The sequence below is a fragment of the Nerophis lumbriciformis genome, linkage group LG38 (assembly GCF_033978685.3).
Source record: "Nerophis lumbriciformis linkage group LG38, RoL_Nlum_v2.1, whole genome shotgun sequence".
Classification (NCBI taxonomy): Eukaryota; Metazoa; Chordata; class Actinopteri; order Syngnathiformes; family Syngnathidae; genus Nerophis; species Nerophis lumbriciformis.
Genome location: NC_084585.2, coordinates 15,423,747 through 15,438,818, shown reverse-complemented (window position 1 = coordinate 15,438,818; position 15,072 = coordinate 15,423,747). Strand labels below are relative to the sequence as shown.

Below are 15,072 nucleotides of genomic sequence, written 5' to 3'. Positions count from 1 at the left end.
TGCTAGGCACAATGGCGTTATTGGATATTTCCTTTCTTTTACCATGAATTGATTAGCGTGGACCCCGACTTAAACAAGTTGAAAAACGTATTCAGGTGTTACCATTTAGTGGTCAATTGTACGGAATATGTACTGTACTGTGTAATCTACGAATAAAAGTTTCAATAAATCAATCAAAAACTCACCACACACCAAGCACTGCGGAGTCGGTGCTGTCGCATCCCCGGTGAAAGTAAATCCAAAAGAAAGATAGCTTTCGCTGTATTGCCTCGAGCTCACCGTCTTGTCTTTTTTATTTTGTCGACCACTCCATACTAGGGCCTTCATTTGGGTCAGAATTTTGTCCAGGACCCTGTTCGGCATTTTCATTTTCCCTTCTCAAAAAACGCATCCATTCACTGTCACTTGCTCGCCTCCTCTTGCTGCGATCCCAAACTGTCTGTGTCACGTGTCGCGCAGCGCTAACTCGATTGTCTTTACAGGTATTTATCGCCCTCTGCTGCGTTCGACACCGTCGACCACGCCACCTTAATCACTCGTCTTGAGAACTGTGTGGGCATTAAGGGCGCCGCCCTCAACTGGTTCCGGTCGTACCTAACCGACAGGAGTTTTTGTGTAAAAGTAGACAGTTTTATGTCATCCACAGCTCCTTTACCACATGGGGTCCCCCAGGGCTCAATCCTTGCCCCAATTTTATTTGCGCTTTACCTTCTCCCCCTTGGTTCTATTTTTAGGAAGTACAGAATTGCATTTCATTTTTATGCCGATGATTGCCAGATTTATTTTCCCATGGCACAAAATAACACGGTTCAACGTCTTATTGACTGCCTGCACGACATCAAAGTCTGGCTTTCAGCTAACTTCCTGAGCCTAAATGAAGATAAAACAGAAGTTATGTTGTTCGGTCCAAGTCGCTCTCCCTCCCCCAACGTTGACCTCGGCACTCTGACCCCGTATCTCAGCGACTCTGTCACAAACCTGGGGGTAAAGTTTGACTCAGATTTTAAATTCGAAAAACAAATCAGCAGCGTCGTTCAAAAAAGCTTTTATCAATTACGCCAAATAGCGAAAGTGAAACCGCTTCTATCAAGACATGATCTTGAGAAATTAATCCACGCTTTTATCTCGACTCGTCTTGATTATTGTAATGCCCTGTATGTTGGCATTAGCCAGGCCTCCTTCGCCCGCCTGCAGCTTGTGCAGAACTCTGCTGCTCGTCTGCTAACACAGACCCGCAGACGTGAGCACATCACCCCTATTTTAGCGTCCCTTCACTGGCTCCCTGTGCGTTACCGAATACATTTTAAACTCCTTTTATTTGTTTTTAAATGTCTAAACAACCTCGCGCCAACCTATCTCTCCGACCTCCTTCAGCCTTACTGCCCCACCCGATCCTTAAGATCAGCCGATCAGCTGCTGTTGACGGTCCCTGACACAAGGCTGAATCTTAGAGGTGACAGAGCTTTCACCGTTGCTGCTCCCAAGCTCTGGAACGACCTACCCCTGAGTGTTGGACAAGCCTCCTCTCTTCCTGTTTTTAAATCTCTCTTAAAAACATACTTTTATTCCATGGCTTTTAACACTGAGTGATATCCATCCTGCAATGGCGCCCCATAATACACCTGCTGTGATCCTGTTTTTATGTTTTTATGTTTTTATTAATTCTATTTTAATTATTTATTTTTTATCGTGTTCTGTTTGTGTTGTGTTGTGTTTGCTCGGTACTCGTTTTATCTTTTAACCTGCTCATTGTACAGCACTTTGGCTACCCCTGTGGTAAATTTTAAATGTGCTCTATAAATAAAGTTGATTTGATTTGATTTGATTTGATCTCTAACCTGTAGGGGGCAGTTCGTACTCCACCTCCAGCAGGACTCGTTCCCCGACGTTCTTCAGTAAGCTGATGATTTCTTCGTGTCGTAGTTTGGTGAGATTGATGCCGTTCACAGACTTGATGTAGTCTCCAACGTTTAGCTGGTCACTCCTGCTCATTTAAAAAAAAAAAACACACACCGAAATAACAATTGACGTTTAAGTGACAACTTCCTCTCTCAGACTCACCGAGCAGCAAGACCTCCGGGTCGCAGGTTTGATACCCGCGGTTTCCCATCTTTGTCAGTTCCTCCTGAAATGGTGAGGCCCAACGTGCTGCCCTCTTTCTTCACCAGCTCTACCATGGTCACACCCCTCAGCGCTTCTAAGCAAAACACACAAACACAAACAGACACACACACACACACACACACACACACACACACACACGCACAGACGCCACATGATAAGCGATTAACGAACTCATTCACCATGCCTGTTCACAGTCAGCCGAGCCCGCCCTTGGCTGGAAGCTGTTTATTTCATTTGCATTTTGTCTTTTACATCGGCACAGATAAGAATATGACGATAACTAATCAAAACAAAGGCAGGTTGACTAAGACAATTAACTGACATTTTAGTTAACGTATAAAAACAAGACAAAAATGTTGACAGAAACAAAATCCAATCATGTTTGATATCGTTTTGTAGATGGGTGGGACAAGTTGGGAATATATCCAATCATAGCTCTTTAACAGCACACTTATGACTGAGGGCCAGGGAGTTGGTTATAAAAGAGAGCCAATCAGATGTTTTTCCTTGTGAGATAAGGACATTTGAGTTCTCACCTTCAAAACAAAAATGTATGGCTTTAACATGTTCCACATCGTAATATGTGTAAAGCTGAAAGAAAGTGAAGTGGACACGTTTCATTCTGTTGCGATGATGCCATCAGCCAGCGAATCATCGATCGTGACATTTACACATATGCAATTTAAAGCTAATACTACCTTATTATTTTATCTGCATTAAGGAATGGTTTATTTAACTTAAAGTTTAATGTGGGCCAACGCCAAAAAAGTGGATGCAGTGTTTTTACTATTATGTATTCAATTATATGAGGCCGACATTTATTACCAAATGAAAGGGTCCAGAACCCCCACTAATCCGAGAGGGACAAGTGGTAGAAAATGGATGGATAGATGGAAGAAATGTGTCATGCCACATACAATATGTGTATTTGCTGCTTACAATTCTCTCATGCTCATAAATAAATTATGATAAAGGAATGCATCTTAACCATACATAAATAAATATACATCCATCCATATATATATATATATATATATATATATATATATATATATATATATATATATATATATATATATATATATATATAGTACAGGCCAAACGTTTGGACACACCTTCTCATTCAATGCGTTTTCTTTTTTTTTCATGACTATTTACATTGTTGATTGTCACTGAAGGCAACAAAACTATGAATGAACACATGTGGAGTTATGTACTTAACAAAAAAAAAGGTGAAATAACTGAAAACATGTTTTATATTGTAGTTTCTTCAAAATAGCCACCCTTTGCTTTGATTACTGTTTTGCACACTCTTGGCATTCTCTCAATGAGTTTCAAGCACACCGGTGAAGTAAAAAACATTTCAAGTGATTACCTCTTGAAGCTCATCGAGAAAATGCCAAGAGTGTGCAAATAATTAATCAGAGCAAAGAGTGGCTATTTTGAAGAAACTAGAATATAAAACATGTTTTCAGTTATTTCATCTTTTTTTGTTAAGTACATAACTCCACATGTGCTCATTCGTAGTTTTGATGCCTTCAGTGACAATCTACATTGTAAATAGTCATGAAAATAAAGAACGCATTGAATGAGAAGGTGTGTCTAAACTTTTGGCCTGTACTGTTTATACATAAGTGTGTATATATATATATATATATATATATATATATATATATATATATATATATATACAAACCCCGTTTCCATTTGAGTTGGGAAATTGTGTTAGATGTAAATATAAACGGAATACAATGATTTGCAAATAATTTTCAACCCATATTCAGTTGAATATGCTACAAAGACAACATATTTGATGTTCAAACTGATAAACATTTTTTTTTGCAAATAATCTTTAACTTTAGAATTTGATGCCAGAAACACATGACAAAGAAGTTAGGAAAGGTGGCAATAAATACTGATAAGGTTGAGGAATGCTCATCAAACACTTATTTGCAACATCCCAAAGGTGAACAGGCAAATTGGGAACAGGTGGGTGCCATGATTGGGTATAAAAGTAAATTCCATGAAATACTCAGTCATTCACAAACAAGGATGGGGCAAGGGTCACCATTTTGTCAACAAATGCGTGAGCAAATTGTTGAACAGTTTAAGAAAAACCTTTCTCAACCAGCTATTGCAAGGAATTTAGGGATTTCACCATCTACAGTCCGTAATATCATCAAAGGGTTCAGAGAATCTGGAGAAATCACTGCACGTAAGCAGCTAAGCCCGTGACCTTCGATCCCTCAGGCTGTACTGCATCAACAAGCGACATCAGTGTGTAAAGGATATCACCACAAGGGCTCAGGAACACTTCAGAAACCCACTGTCAGTAACTACAGTTGGTCGCTACATCTGTAAGTGCAAGTTAAAACTCTCCTATGCAAGGCGGAAACCGTTTATCAACAACACCCAGAAACGCCGTCGGCTTCACACAAAATCTTGTATTTCTTACCTTCTTGAGACCTCTGAAAAGTTGCCTACCTCTTTCTAGATGTATACATATTTGTACTTTCAAAATTAATAATATATACATACTATACAAATATAAAAAAGGTAAGCTTTTAGTTATTTGTTTTATTTATTTATTGTTTGTAATTGTTTTTTAATCTTCATTATTTACTTCAAGTTATTACAATATGTCTCTATATACATGTTTATTTATTTATTTTTAATACATTTTGGCCAAAGGGGGCACATTTCAAATTCTTACACACACTTGTTATTACATATATTGGCCAGAGGGGGAGCACTTCAATTTTTTTTACACACACTTGTTTTTTCATATGTTGACCAGAGGGGGAGCACTTTTAAAACCGACACACAGTCAATTTGAAAAATCCCTCCTTTTTGGGACCACCCTCATTTTCATAGATTTTACCACCAGGGGTGCAAATGAGACACTCTCTATAAGATGCAATGGTTTTCATTGTTGATGTCTCAAGAAGGGTAGAAATACAAGAACACACACACACACACACACACACACACTGGTTATCATTTGGAATGGGTACCAAGTTTTTGATCATCACTTGTGGGGACCACCCTTTCTACAGGTTGTGGAGGCATAAAATCTTTTTAGGTAAAATGGTCACTGCCCAGTTAGCTCATACACATCTTTAAATCTCTGGATTGATGAAGTAATGTGCTGATCATTCTTACTGTGGACCCTGGGGAAAAATAGTTAATATGGTTCATGGGGACCAAATTTAAATAATTTTGCATAATTCACACAAATTTGTACGTGACTACTGAGGACCATTTAAAAAAAAAAAAAAAAAAAAAAAAGTTCAAATTAGATGTTAAACATGTTTTATGGGCCAAAGCTTAAAAATCACTTAGGCATCTTCAGAATGGATCTGACTATCATTTAAAAAGGTTTCCCTTTAGTGGACCTGTTTTTTTGTCCCCATACTGTCAGAGGTCCCCTAAAGGTGACTGTGTAAACAGAGCGATGTCCCCATTGCCAGAACACACACACACACACACACACACACACACACACACACACGCACACACACGCGACCCACCTTGTCAAAATCTTCTCAAACGTGTTCCAATTGTCTCTGCTAGGTTTGTGCTGCTTTGTGCTGTACAAATTTCCTAATTTTAATGATTTTATTATTTTATGATGAAACAGTGTAACAATAAAGCCCATTCATGCGCTGAGGCATAATGACATAGTTCAGACATAAGGAGTGTGTGAGTGTGTGTTTGGATTGTTGGCCTTGGTAAAGGTCTGTGCTCTATTGAGTACTATAGTGGTTTACAAACTCACCAATGGCACGTTCCTTGATGATGCTTATATGCCCTCAAAGGATGTCAGTGTAGGTAAAAAGTGAAGAGATAACAACCCCCCTCCCACTCACACACACACACGCATACAAGCACAGGCACGCACAGATGAGATAGATCTTTGCTGTGATAGATTTGGTAGATTTTCTAAATCTCTCAGGTGACACTCAGGATCAGTCTCTGTCTCTCACTCACACACACAAAACACACACACACACACACACACACACACACACACACACACACACACGCACGCCGCACGCACGCACACACACATACACACGCTAATGACTCACTCTGTATGTTGTATTTGCAAAAAGTTGGGGTGAACTAGCTGGGAGTTTTAAACTTGCAGCACATGAGACACAACATGCACACAAGTGTGTTGACATCTTCCAGAAGCTTTTGCGTATACGGCGGAAATATAAAAATAAAATATACCTACATTGTTATTAAAACTTCACATATTTGTATTCTTATTTTACTATAAGTAACCAAAGACCCACCATGATTGCTCATAACAAACACACACATATATATATATATATATATATATATATATATATATATATATATATATATATATATATATATGTGTTGTGTATAACATTCCAAAATGTGTAATATAGTATGTTACCGTGTGTATGATACTATATCATGATGCGTCATAATGTGTATTAAAGTGTGTTATATTGTGTATAAAATGCCATAGTATGTATTATAGGGTGTAACGTTGTGTATAACATGTCAGGATGTGTATTATGGTGTAATGTTGTGTATAATATGTCATGATGTGTATTAAAGTGTGTTAAGTTGTGAATATAATGTCGTGTGTTACGTGTATAAAATGGTGTGACGTGTATTTTAGTGTGTTATGTTGTGTAAAATGTGTATAATATGTCAGGTTGTGTATTACAATATGCATTATACTATTTCAAGATGTGTATTATAGCGTGTTATGTTTTGTATGATGTGCCATTCCAGGTGTGTGTATCATAGTGTAGTGTGTTACCATGTGTATTATACTGTGTCATATAATGTGTTATGTGTATAACATCTCATCATGCGTTATACAAACCCCGTTTCCATATGAGTTGGGAAATTGTGTTAGTTTTAAATATAAATGGAATACAATGATTTGCAAATCCTTTTCAACCCATATTCAGTTGAATATGCTACAAAGACAACATAGGAGGAATGCTCATCAAACACTTATTTGGAACATCCCACAGGTGTGCAGGCTAATTGGGAACAGGTGGGTGCCATGATTGGGTATAAAAACAGCTTCCCAAAAAATGCTCAGTCTTTCACAAGAAAGGATGGGGCAAGGTACACCCCTTTGTCCACAACTGCGTGGGCAAATAGTCAAACAGTTTAAGAACAACGTTTCTCCAAGTGCAATTGCAAGAAATTTAGGGATTTCAACATCTACGGTCCATAATATCATCAAAAGTTTCATAGAATCTGGAGAAATCACTCCACGTAAGCGGCCTGGCCGGAAACCAACATTGAATGACCGTGACCTTCGATACCTCAGACGGCACTGTATCAAAAACCGACATCAATCTCTAAAGGATATCACCACATGGGCTCAGGAACACTTCAGAAAACCTCTGTCACTAAATACAGTTTGTCGCAACATCTGTAAGTGCAAGTTAAAGCTCTACTATGAAAAGCGAAAGCCATTTATCAACAACATCCAGAAATGCCGCCGGCTTCTCTGGGCCCGAGACCATCTAAGATGGACTCATGCAAAGTGGAAGAGTGTTCTGTGGTCTGACGAGTCCACATTTCAAATTGTTTTTGGAAATATTCGACATCGTGTCATCCGTACCAAAGGGGAAGCGAACCATCCAGACTGTTATCGACGCAAAGTTCAAAAGCCAGCATCTGTGATGGTATGGGGGTGTATTAGTGCCCAAGGCATGGGTAACTTACACATCTGTGAAGGCACCATTAATGCTGAAAGGTACATATAGGTTTTAGAACAACATATACTGCCATCTAAGCGCCGTCTTTTTCATGGACGCCCCTGCTTATTTCAGCAAGACAATGCCAAGCCACATTCAGCACGTGTTACAACAGCGTGGCTTCGCAAAAAAAGAGTGAGGGTACTTTCCTGGCCTGCCTGCAGTCCAGACCTGTCTCCCATCGAAAATGTGTGGCGCATTATGAAGCATAAAATACGATAGTGGAGACCCCGGACTGTTGAACGACTGAAGTTTTACATAAAACAAGAATGGGAAAGAATTCCACTTTCAAAGCTTCGACAATTAGTTTCCTCAGTTCCCAATCGTTTATTGAGTGTTGTTAAAAGAAAAGGTGATGTAATACAGTGGTGAACATGCCCTTTCCCAACTACTTTGGCACGTCTTGCAGCCATGAAATTCTAAGTTAATTATTATTTGCAAAAAAAAATAAAGTTTATGAGTTTGAACATCAAATATCTTGTCTTTATAGTGCATTCAATTGAATATGGGTTGAAAAGGATTTGCAAATCATTGTATTCCGTTTCTATTTACATCCAACACAATTTCCCAACTCATATGGAAACGGAGTTTGTAGTATGTTACAATGTGTATTATACTGTATCATGATGTGTTATAGTATGTTATGTTGTGTATAACATTCCAAAATGTGTAATATAGAATGTTATCATGTGTATGATACTATATCATGATGCCTCATAATGTGTGTTATGTTGTGTATAATGTGCCATTACAAGTGTTTGTATCATAGTGTAGTGTGTTACCATGTGTATTATACTGTGTCATCATGTAATGTGTTATGTTGTGTACAACATGCCATCATGTGTTATAGTGTGTTACCATATGTATTATACTGTATCATGATGTGTTATAGTGTGTTATTTTGTGTATAGCATTCCAAAATGTGTAATATAGTATGTTACCATGTGTGTGATGCGTCATAGCGTGTATTAAAGTGTGCAATGTTGTGTATAAAATGCCATAGTATGTATTATAGGGTGTTACGTTGTGTATAACATGTCATGTGTTACGTCTTGGACGCATGGTTGAGATTGTCGTGTTCCTTCCAAGGCAGAAGACAAGCAGGAGGAGTGTGCAGGTAGGATTAAGTATTTTTAATAAATAAAAGGCAGGACAAAAATACGAAACTGAGGAAGCTAGCAAGCGTGGAGCTAAACAAAAAAAACCAAAATGTCACCAAGGGTGATAAACAAGGAATGCTAGCGTGCACAAACTTACTATGAGGAGAAAACCAGGGGAAACGTAAATGTTGCGTAGAGCAAACATTGACCCAGCACTTACTGCTGGGTGACAGGAAACTATAAAGGGGAGTGATTAGCCAAAACACCTGGTGGAAACACTAATTGCCAAAACTAAGACAGGTGAGGAGAATCAGTGCCCATGGAAACCAGCAGTAAACAGGGAAAGAGGGTGCACCCAGGAAACCGACTAAAACCAGAAACATAACCAACATAATTCATGCCATGATTCGGGTAACGGATCATGACATAACCCCCCCCTTAAGGGACGGATCCCAGACGTCCCAAACTAGAAACCCCTCCCCAACAAAAAAAACCCCCCAGAAAGTCAAAAGTCACGGGAGGGTGGAGGGAGGACTTGGTGGTGGGCCGCCAGGCCACGTGTCCCCGAAGCCACCGGGGACAAGTCAGGTGGCGGCGGCGGGTGGATTGTCGCCACAATCGTCGAGGCGGGCGACCTCGGAACGGCCATGTCTGTGGCCGTTGAGGAGGCGGACGAGACTGGCGCCAGAACCTCAGCAGTCTTTGAGTCCTGTACCAAAGTCTGGGGCGTCGCTGCTGTTGGCGCCAAAAGCGTCCATGAAAAGTCCAGAAACGACAAGGTGGGCCGTGGTGCGGCCCGCCGGACAAGAGGAGGTGGGCGGCGCCGAGGTGTGGCCCGCCGGACACGAGGAGGTGGGCGGCGCCGTGCTGCGGCCCGCCGGACACGAGGTGGGTACGTCGTAGACAAGGCAGGCGCGGGAGGCGTCGTCGCCGTGGAAACAGGAAGCGTCGTCGCCGTGGAAACAGGAAGCGTCGTCGCCGTGGAAACAGGAAGCGTCGTCGCCGTGGAAACAGGAAGCGTCGTCGCAGTGGAAGCAGGAAGCGCCGTCGCCGTGGAAGCAGGAGGCGCCGTCGCCGTGGAAGCAGGAGGCGCCGTCGCCGTGGAAGCAGGAGGCGCCGTCGCCGTGGAAGCAGGAGGCGCCGTCGCCATGGAAGCAGGAGGCGCCGTCGCCATGGAAGCAGGAGGCGCCGTCGCCATGGAAGCAGGAGGCGCCTTCGGCGTGGGCGGAGCCAGAGGCGGAGCAGGCGGCTCGTCTGTCGGCGTGGGCGGAGCCAGAGGCGGAGCAGGCGGCTCGTCTGTCGGCGTGGGCGGAGCCAGAGGCGGAGCAGGCGGCTCGTCTGTCGGCGTGGGCGGAGCCAGAGGCGGGGCAGGCGGCTCGTCTGTCGGCGTGGGTGGAGCCAGAGGCGAATCAGGCATCGGAGTATCTGCGGGTGGTGGATGTCTGAGTTGGACTGCTGTGTTGGCCGTAGGGGGAATCATCACCTGCAGTGCGGAGAGTATACTTCCCATCTGTCTCTCCAAAGCACCAAGGCGGGCGTCTTGGCGTTCCGCTATGGCGTTGACGCAAGCCCCAAGAACGCCAAACTGTTCCTCTTGTTGTCCAAGTTGTTTGTCCTGTTGGTGCAATGCCCATTTTACTTGGTTGGTCTCTGCGGGGTCTTGTGTGCTTTGCAGTGCTGGAGCAGGAGGTGGAGAGGATGGCATTTGCAGGACCACCAGGGTTGATGGTGGCGTAAGAGTGGCGGGCGTTCGGGCTGTCGGCGTGGGAGGAGCCAGAGGAGTGGGCGACTCAGAAGTGACAGGCGGGGTCAGAGTGGTAGGTGGCTGCAGGACAGAACAGGATTGTTCCTCCCTCTCCAGTTCCTTCAGCACCCCTTGGTACCATTCGTCCACCCACTCTGCGCTGTACTTCTCTGGTGGATCCAACTTGCTTTTTGGCACTGGAGCAGGAAGTAGGGCCGAAGCAGACAGCGCCCCCGCTGGAGGAGAGGCAGGCAGCAACCTCAGTGGAATGAGGTCTGCTTCCCCCGCTGACACGCTACCAGCACTGGCCCCCCCCTCAGGAAGCAGATTCCAGATGCTAGATGGAGCAGGTGGGGGGAGTGCTTGAGAGAGTTCGGCGGGAGCAGAGGGCACGGACGGGTGGGCTCTAGGAAGCCTGGAAGCTGGCCTTGTGCGTGTGCGCCGCTGTCACCTTTCTGGACAGTTGCCAGCAGGTGGTGACTGAGGGGAGGAGAAGCCGCACGGGAAGAGCCTGGCAGACAACGTTGGGGGAAAAGTGTCTGTGACGTCACCGTGCGACGGGCATGAGTCTTGGCGGCACTTGACGAGATCCCAAGCATTATATACATCGGCAAGGTGGGAGTTGATCATACCAGGATTAAGCTGACAGGTCGAGTGAAGGAAAGGTGCCTGTTGGCAAAGTGCTGAGGAGGACGTCCGGGTGGCTTGCGAGTGGGGGAGGAAGCGGCTTTCTGCGTCCGTCAACTTCGCCATAAGCTGCCCCCATGCTACCATGGCGTCGGCCGGAAGGTCTTCCTCGGACAGCTCGGCTTCGTCCTCGTCTTCCCATGGCTGCGTGTCCGCTCTGAGCTCCAGGAGGATGTCTTGCTTGTCCTTGTTGGACAGGAACACTTCGTCTGGCTGGGTCAATCTGTTACGTCTTGGACGCATGGTTGAGATTGTCGTGTTCCTTCCAAGGCAGAAGACAAGCAGGAGGAGTGTGCAGGTAGGATTAAGTATTTTTAATAAATAAAAGGCAGGACAAAAATACGAAACTGAGGAAGCTAGCAAGCGTGGAGCTAAACAAAAAAAACCAAAATGTCACCAAGGGTGATAAACAAGGAATGCTAGCGTGCACAAACTTACTATGAGGAGAAAACCAGGGGAAACGTAAATGTTGCGTAGAGCAAACATTGACCCAGCACTTACTGCTGGGTGACAGGAAACTATAAAGGGGAGTGATTAGCCAAAACACCTGGTGGAAACACTAATTGCCAAAACTAAGACAGGTGAGGAGAATCAGTGCCCATGGAAACCAGCAGTAAACAGGGAAAGAGGGTGCACCCAGGAAACCGACTAAAACCAGAAACATAACCAACATAATTCATGCCATGATCCGGGTAACGGATCATGACATCATGATGTGTATTATGGAACAAAAAATCCCCAAATGTCTTACGCTTTCTGTGGAGGCAGATGAAGGTGATATGGATGAAGCAAACCATCCCAAAAGTGTGGCACAGACCTGGGGAGTGTTAATCCCAAAGGAAAAAGATGCCTCAAACATTGATCAATTCCGGCAGATCAACCTGGTAAACGATGAAGGGAAGGTCTTCTTTAGCATCGTTGCTAAAAGGATGACAACGTACCTGAAGCAAAACAGCTTGATTGATACATCCGTGCAGAAAGCTGGAATACCTGGTTTCTCAGGTTGCTTGGAGCATACAAGCATGATATGGCACCAAATTCAATCTGCCAAGAGGGAAGGAAGAGACCTGCACGTCTTATTCCTAGACCGAGCAAATGCTTTTGGATCCGTCCCTCATTCTCTCACCTGGACAGCCTTCAACTTCTTCCACATCCCAAATACCATCACAAACCTGGTGAAAAACTACTTCTGTGATCTGCAATTCTGTGTCAAAACAACAGAATACACAACATCATGGCAATCTCTGAAAGTGGGAATAATGGCTGGATGTACCATCTCCCCTCTAGCCTTCACCATGGCAATGGAAGTGATAATTCGAGCTTCCAAATGGGTTGTGGGTGGAGAACGTCTGAGAGGGGGACAGTGTCTACCTCCCATCCGTGCCTACATGGACGACATGACCACCTTGACCTCAACCGTTGCATGCACTAAACATCTGCTGGGAAAGCTTCAGGCCAACATTACATGGGTACGGATGAAGTTTAAACCCAGCAAGTCCAGGAGCATATCTATCGTCAAGGGAAATCACGGACCAGAAGTTCTACATCAAGGATACTCCCATTCCGTTGGTATCAGAGCTGCCAGTCAAGAGTCTAGGGAGATTGTACAACGCAAGTCTCAAAGACTCGGACTGTGGTGCCTACAGTTTGGATTTATCCCCCGTTTGATATGGCCACTAACAGTCTACGAGATCCCGATGTCCAAAGTCGAGAAGCTGGAGAGAACAGTCAGTGCATACATCAAGAAGTGGCTTGGCCTTCCACGCTGCCTCAGTAACATCGGCCTATATGGTCATGGTGCCCTGGAACTGCCCATCTCTAGCCTCGCGTAGGAGTTCAAATGCACCAAGGTGAGGCTGAGCATGACACTGACTGAGTCTCAAGATGAGGTGATCCGAGCTGTTGCTCCCAGACTGGCAACCGGGAGGAAATGGATCCCATCTGAGGCCATGCAACAAGCCAAATCTGCTCTGAGGCATGGAGACGTAGTGGGACAAGTGCAGCATGGAAGAGGTGGGTTTGGACTTGGGGCTAGTCGACCCACATGGCACAAGGCAACATCAGCCCAGAGGAGAAAGCTGGTGGTTGATCAGGTTCGACAACAAGAGGAGGCAGACAGATGTGCAACAGCAGTGGCACAGTCCAAACAGGGACAGTGGACTAGCTGGGAAAACCTGGAGCATCGTAAGCTCACATGGAAGGATCTTTAGGAAATGGAAGGGAGCCAAATCAGCTTCATCATCAGAGCCACCTACGATGTTCTTCCCACACCCAAGAACTTAAACCAATGGTTTGGAGAAGATCCTTCTTGTGCACTCTGTCAAACCCCTGCAACACTCAGTCACATCCTCATCGGCTGCAAAATCAGTTTGTCTCAAGGCCGCTACACCTGGAGGCACAACCAGGTCTTGAGACAACTGGCGATCACCCTGGAGGAAAGGAGAAATAACAACAAGGCCCTCCCTCCCCCAATCCCTAGTCACTCAATCACCACTCAGTTTGTAAGAGCAGGACGACTCCCACCAAAACCATCTGCAAGAGTGAAGGCAACCCTTCTGGACTCTGCCCAGGACTGGAAAATGCAGGTTGACTTGGACCACAAACTCATCTTCCCGCCTGAAATCATTACAACCAGATTCAGGCCGGACCTGGTCTTGTGGTCAACCTCCCAGAAGACTGTGTTCATTGTTGAACTAACTGTACCATGGGAAGCAGCAGTTGGTGAAGCATATGAGCGCAAACAACTGATGTATGTGGACATAGCAGCCGAGGCAGAGCAGCGCGGCTGGCGTGCCCGAGTGCTTCCAGTTGAAGTCGGGTGCAGAGGCTTCGTTGCTACGTCCACAACCAAGCTCCTCAAAGGAATGGGATTGAGAGGTCAGGCCTTCCGGCGGGCTGTCAAATCGCTGTCGGATGCTGCTGAACGAAGTAGCAGATGGATACGGTTCAACAGAAAGGACCCAAACTGGGCCGGGGTAAAGGCAGAGGGGGGCACACCTGGGACGTCAGATGTCGCCGTTGAGCCCTCCGGAGGTGTCGTGGGCCTATCAACGAAACACCAATGAAGGAGGGTGCCCACCTGAAGACCCCAGTGAAGCTTTTGCCCCTAACTCCCCACCCCCCACTCAACACTAACTGCTGATTAATCTGAGGGATTGTACTATCTAGTCCTATGAGCTCAACTAACTATGGTGTAATGTTGTGTATAATATGTCATGGTGTGTATTAAAGTGTGTTAAGTTGTGAATATAATGTTGTGTATTATGTGTATAAAATGTTGTGATGTGTATTATAGTGTGCCGTGTTGTGTAAAAAGTGTATAATATGTCAGGTTGTGTGTTACCATGTGCATTATACTATTTCAAGATGTGTATTATAGTGTGTTATGTTGTGTATGCCTTACTATGTGTAATATACCGTATTTTTCGGACTATAAGTCGCAGTTTTAATTTATTTGATAAAACCCAACACCAAGAATAGACATTTGAAAGGCAATTTAAAATAAATAAAGAATAGTGAACAACAGGCTGAATAAGTGTACGTTATATGAGGCATAAATAACCAACTGAGAAGGTGCCTGGTATGTTAACGTAACATATTATGGTAAGAGTCATTCAAATAACTATAACATATAGAACATGCTATACGTTTA

At 44.1% G+C, this 15,072-nt stretch overlaps 1 protein-coding gene across 9 annotated transcripts in view; it reads right to left on the bottom strand.

The window, feature by feature from the left end:
- grip2b (glutamate receptor interacting protein 2b) overlaps positions 1-15,072 on the bottom strand; it is a 382,378-nt gene that overhangs the window by 58,090 nt on the left and 309,216 nt on the right. For 5 of the 9 annotated variants that reach the window (XM_061932424.1, XM_061932423.1, XM_061932421.1 and 2 more), the window contains exons 3-4: positions 2,062-2,197; positions 1,839-1,984 (exon numbers count right to left, since the gene is read on the bottom strand). In XM_061932424.1, coding sequence (XP_061788408.1) covers positions 1,839-1,984; positions 2,062-2,197 — 282 coding nt within the window. The remainder of the gene's footprint in view (positions 1-1,838; positions 1,985-2,061; positions 2,198-15,072) is intronic. The other 4 variants (XM_061932426.1, XM_061932422.1, XM_061932430.1 and 1 more) reach the window with 1 other exon arrangement.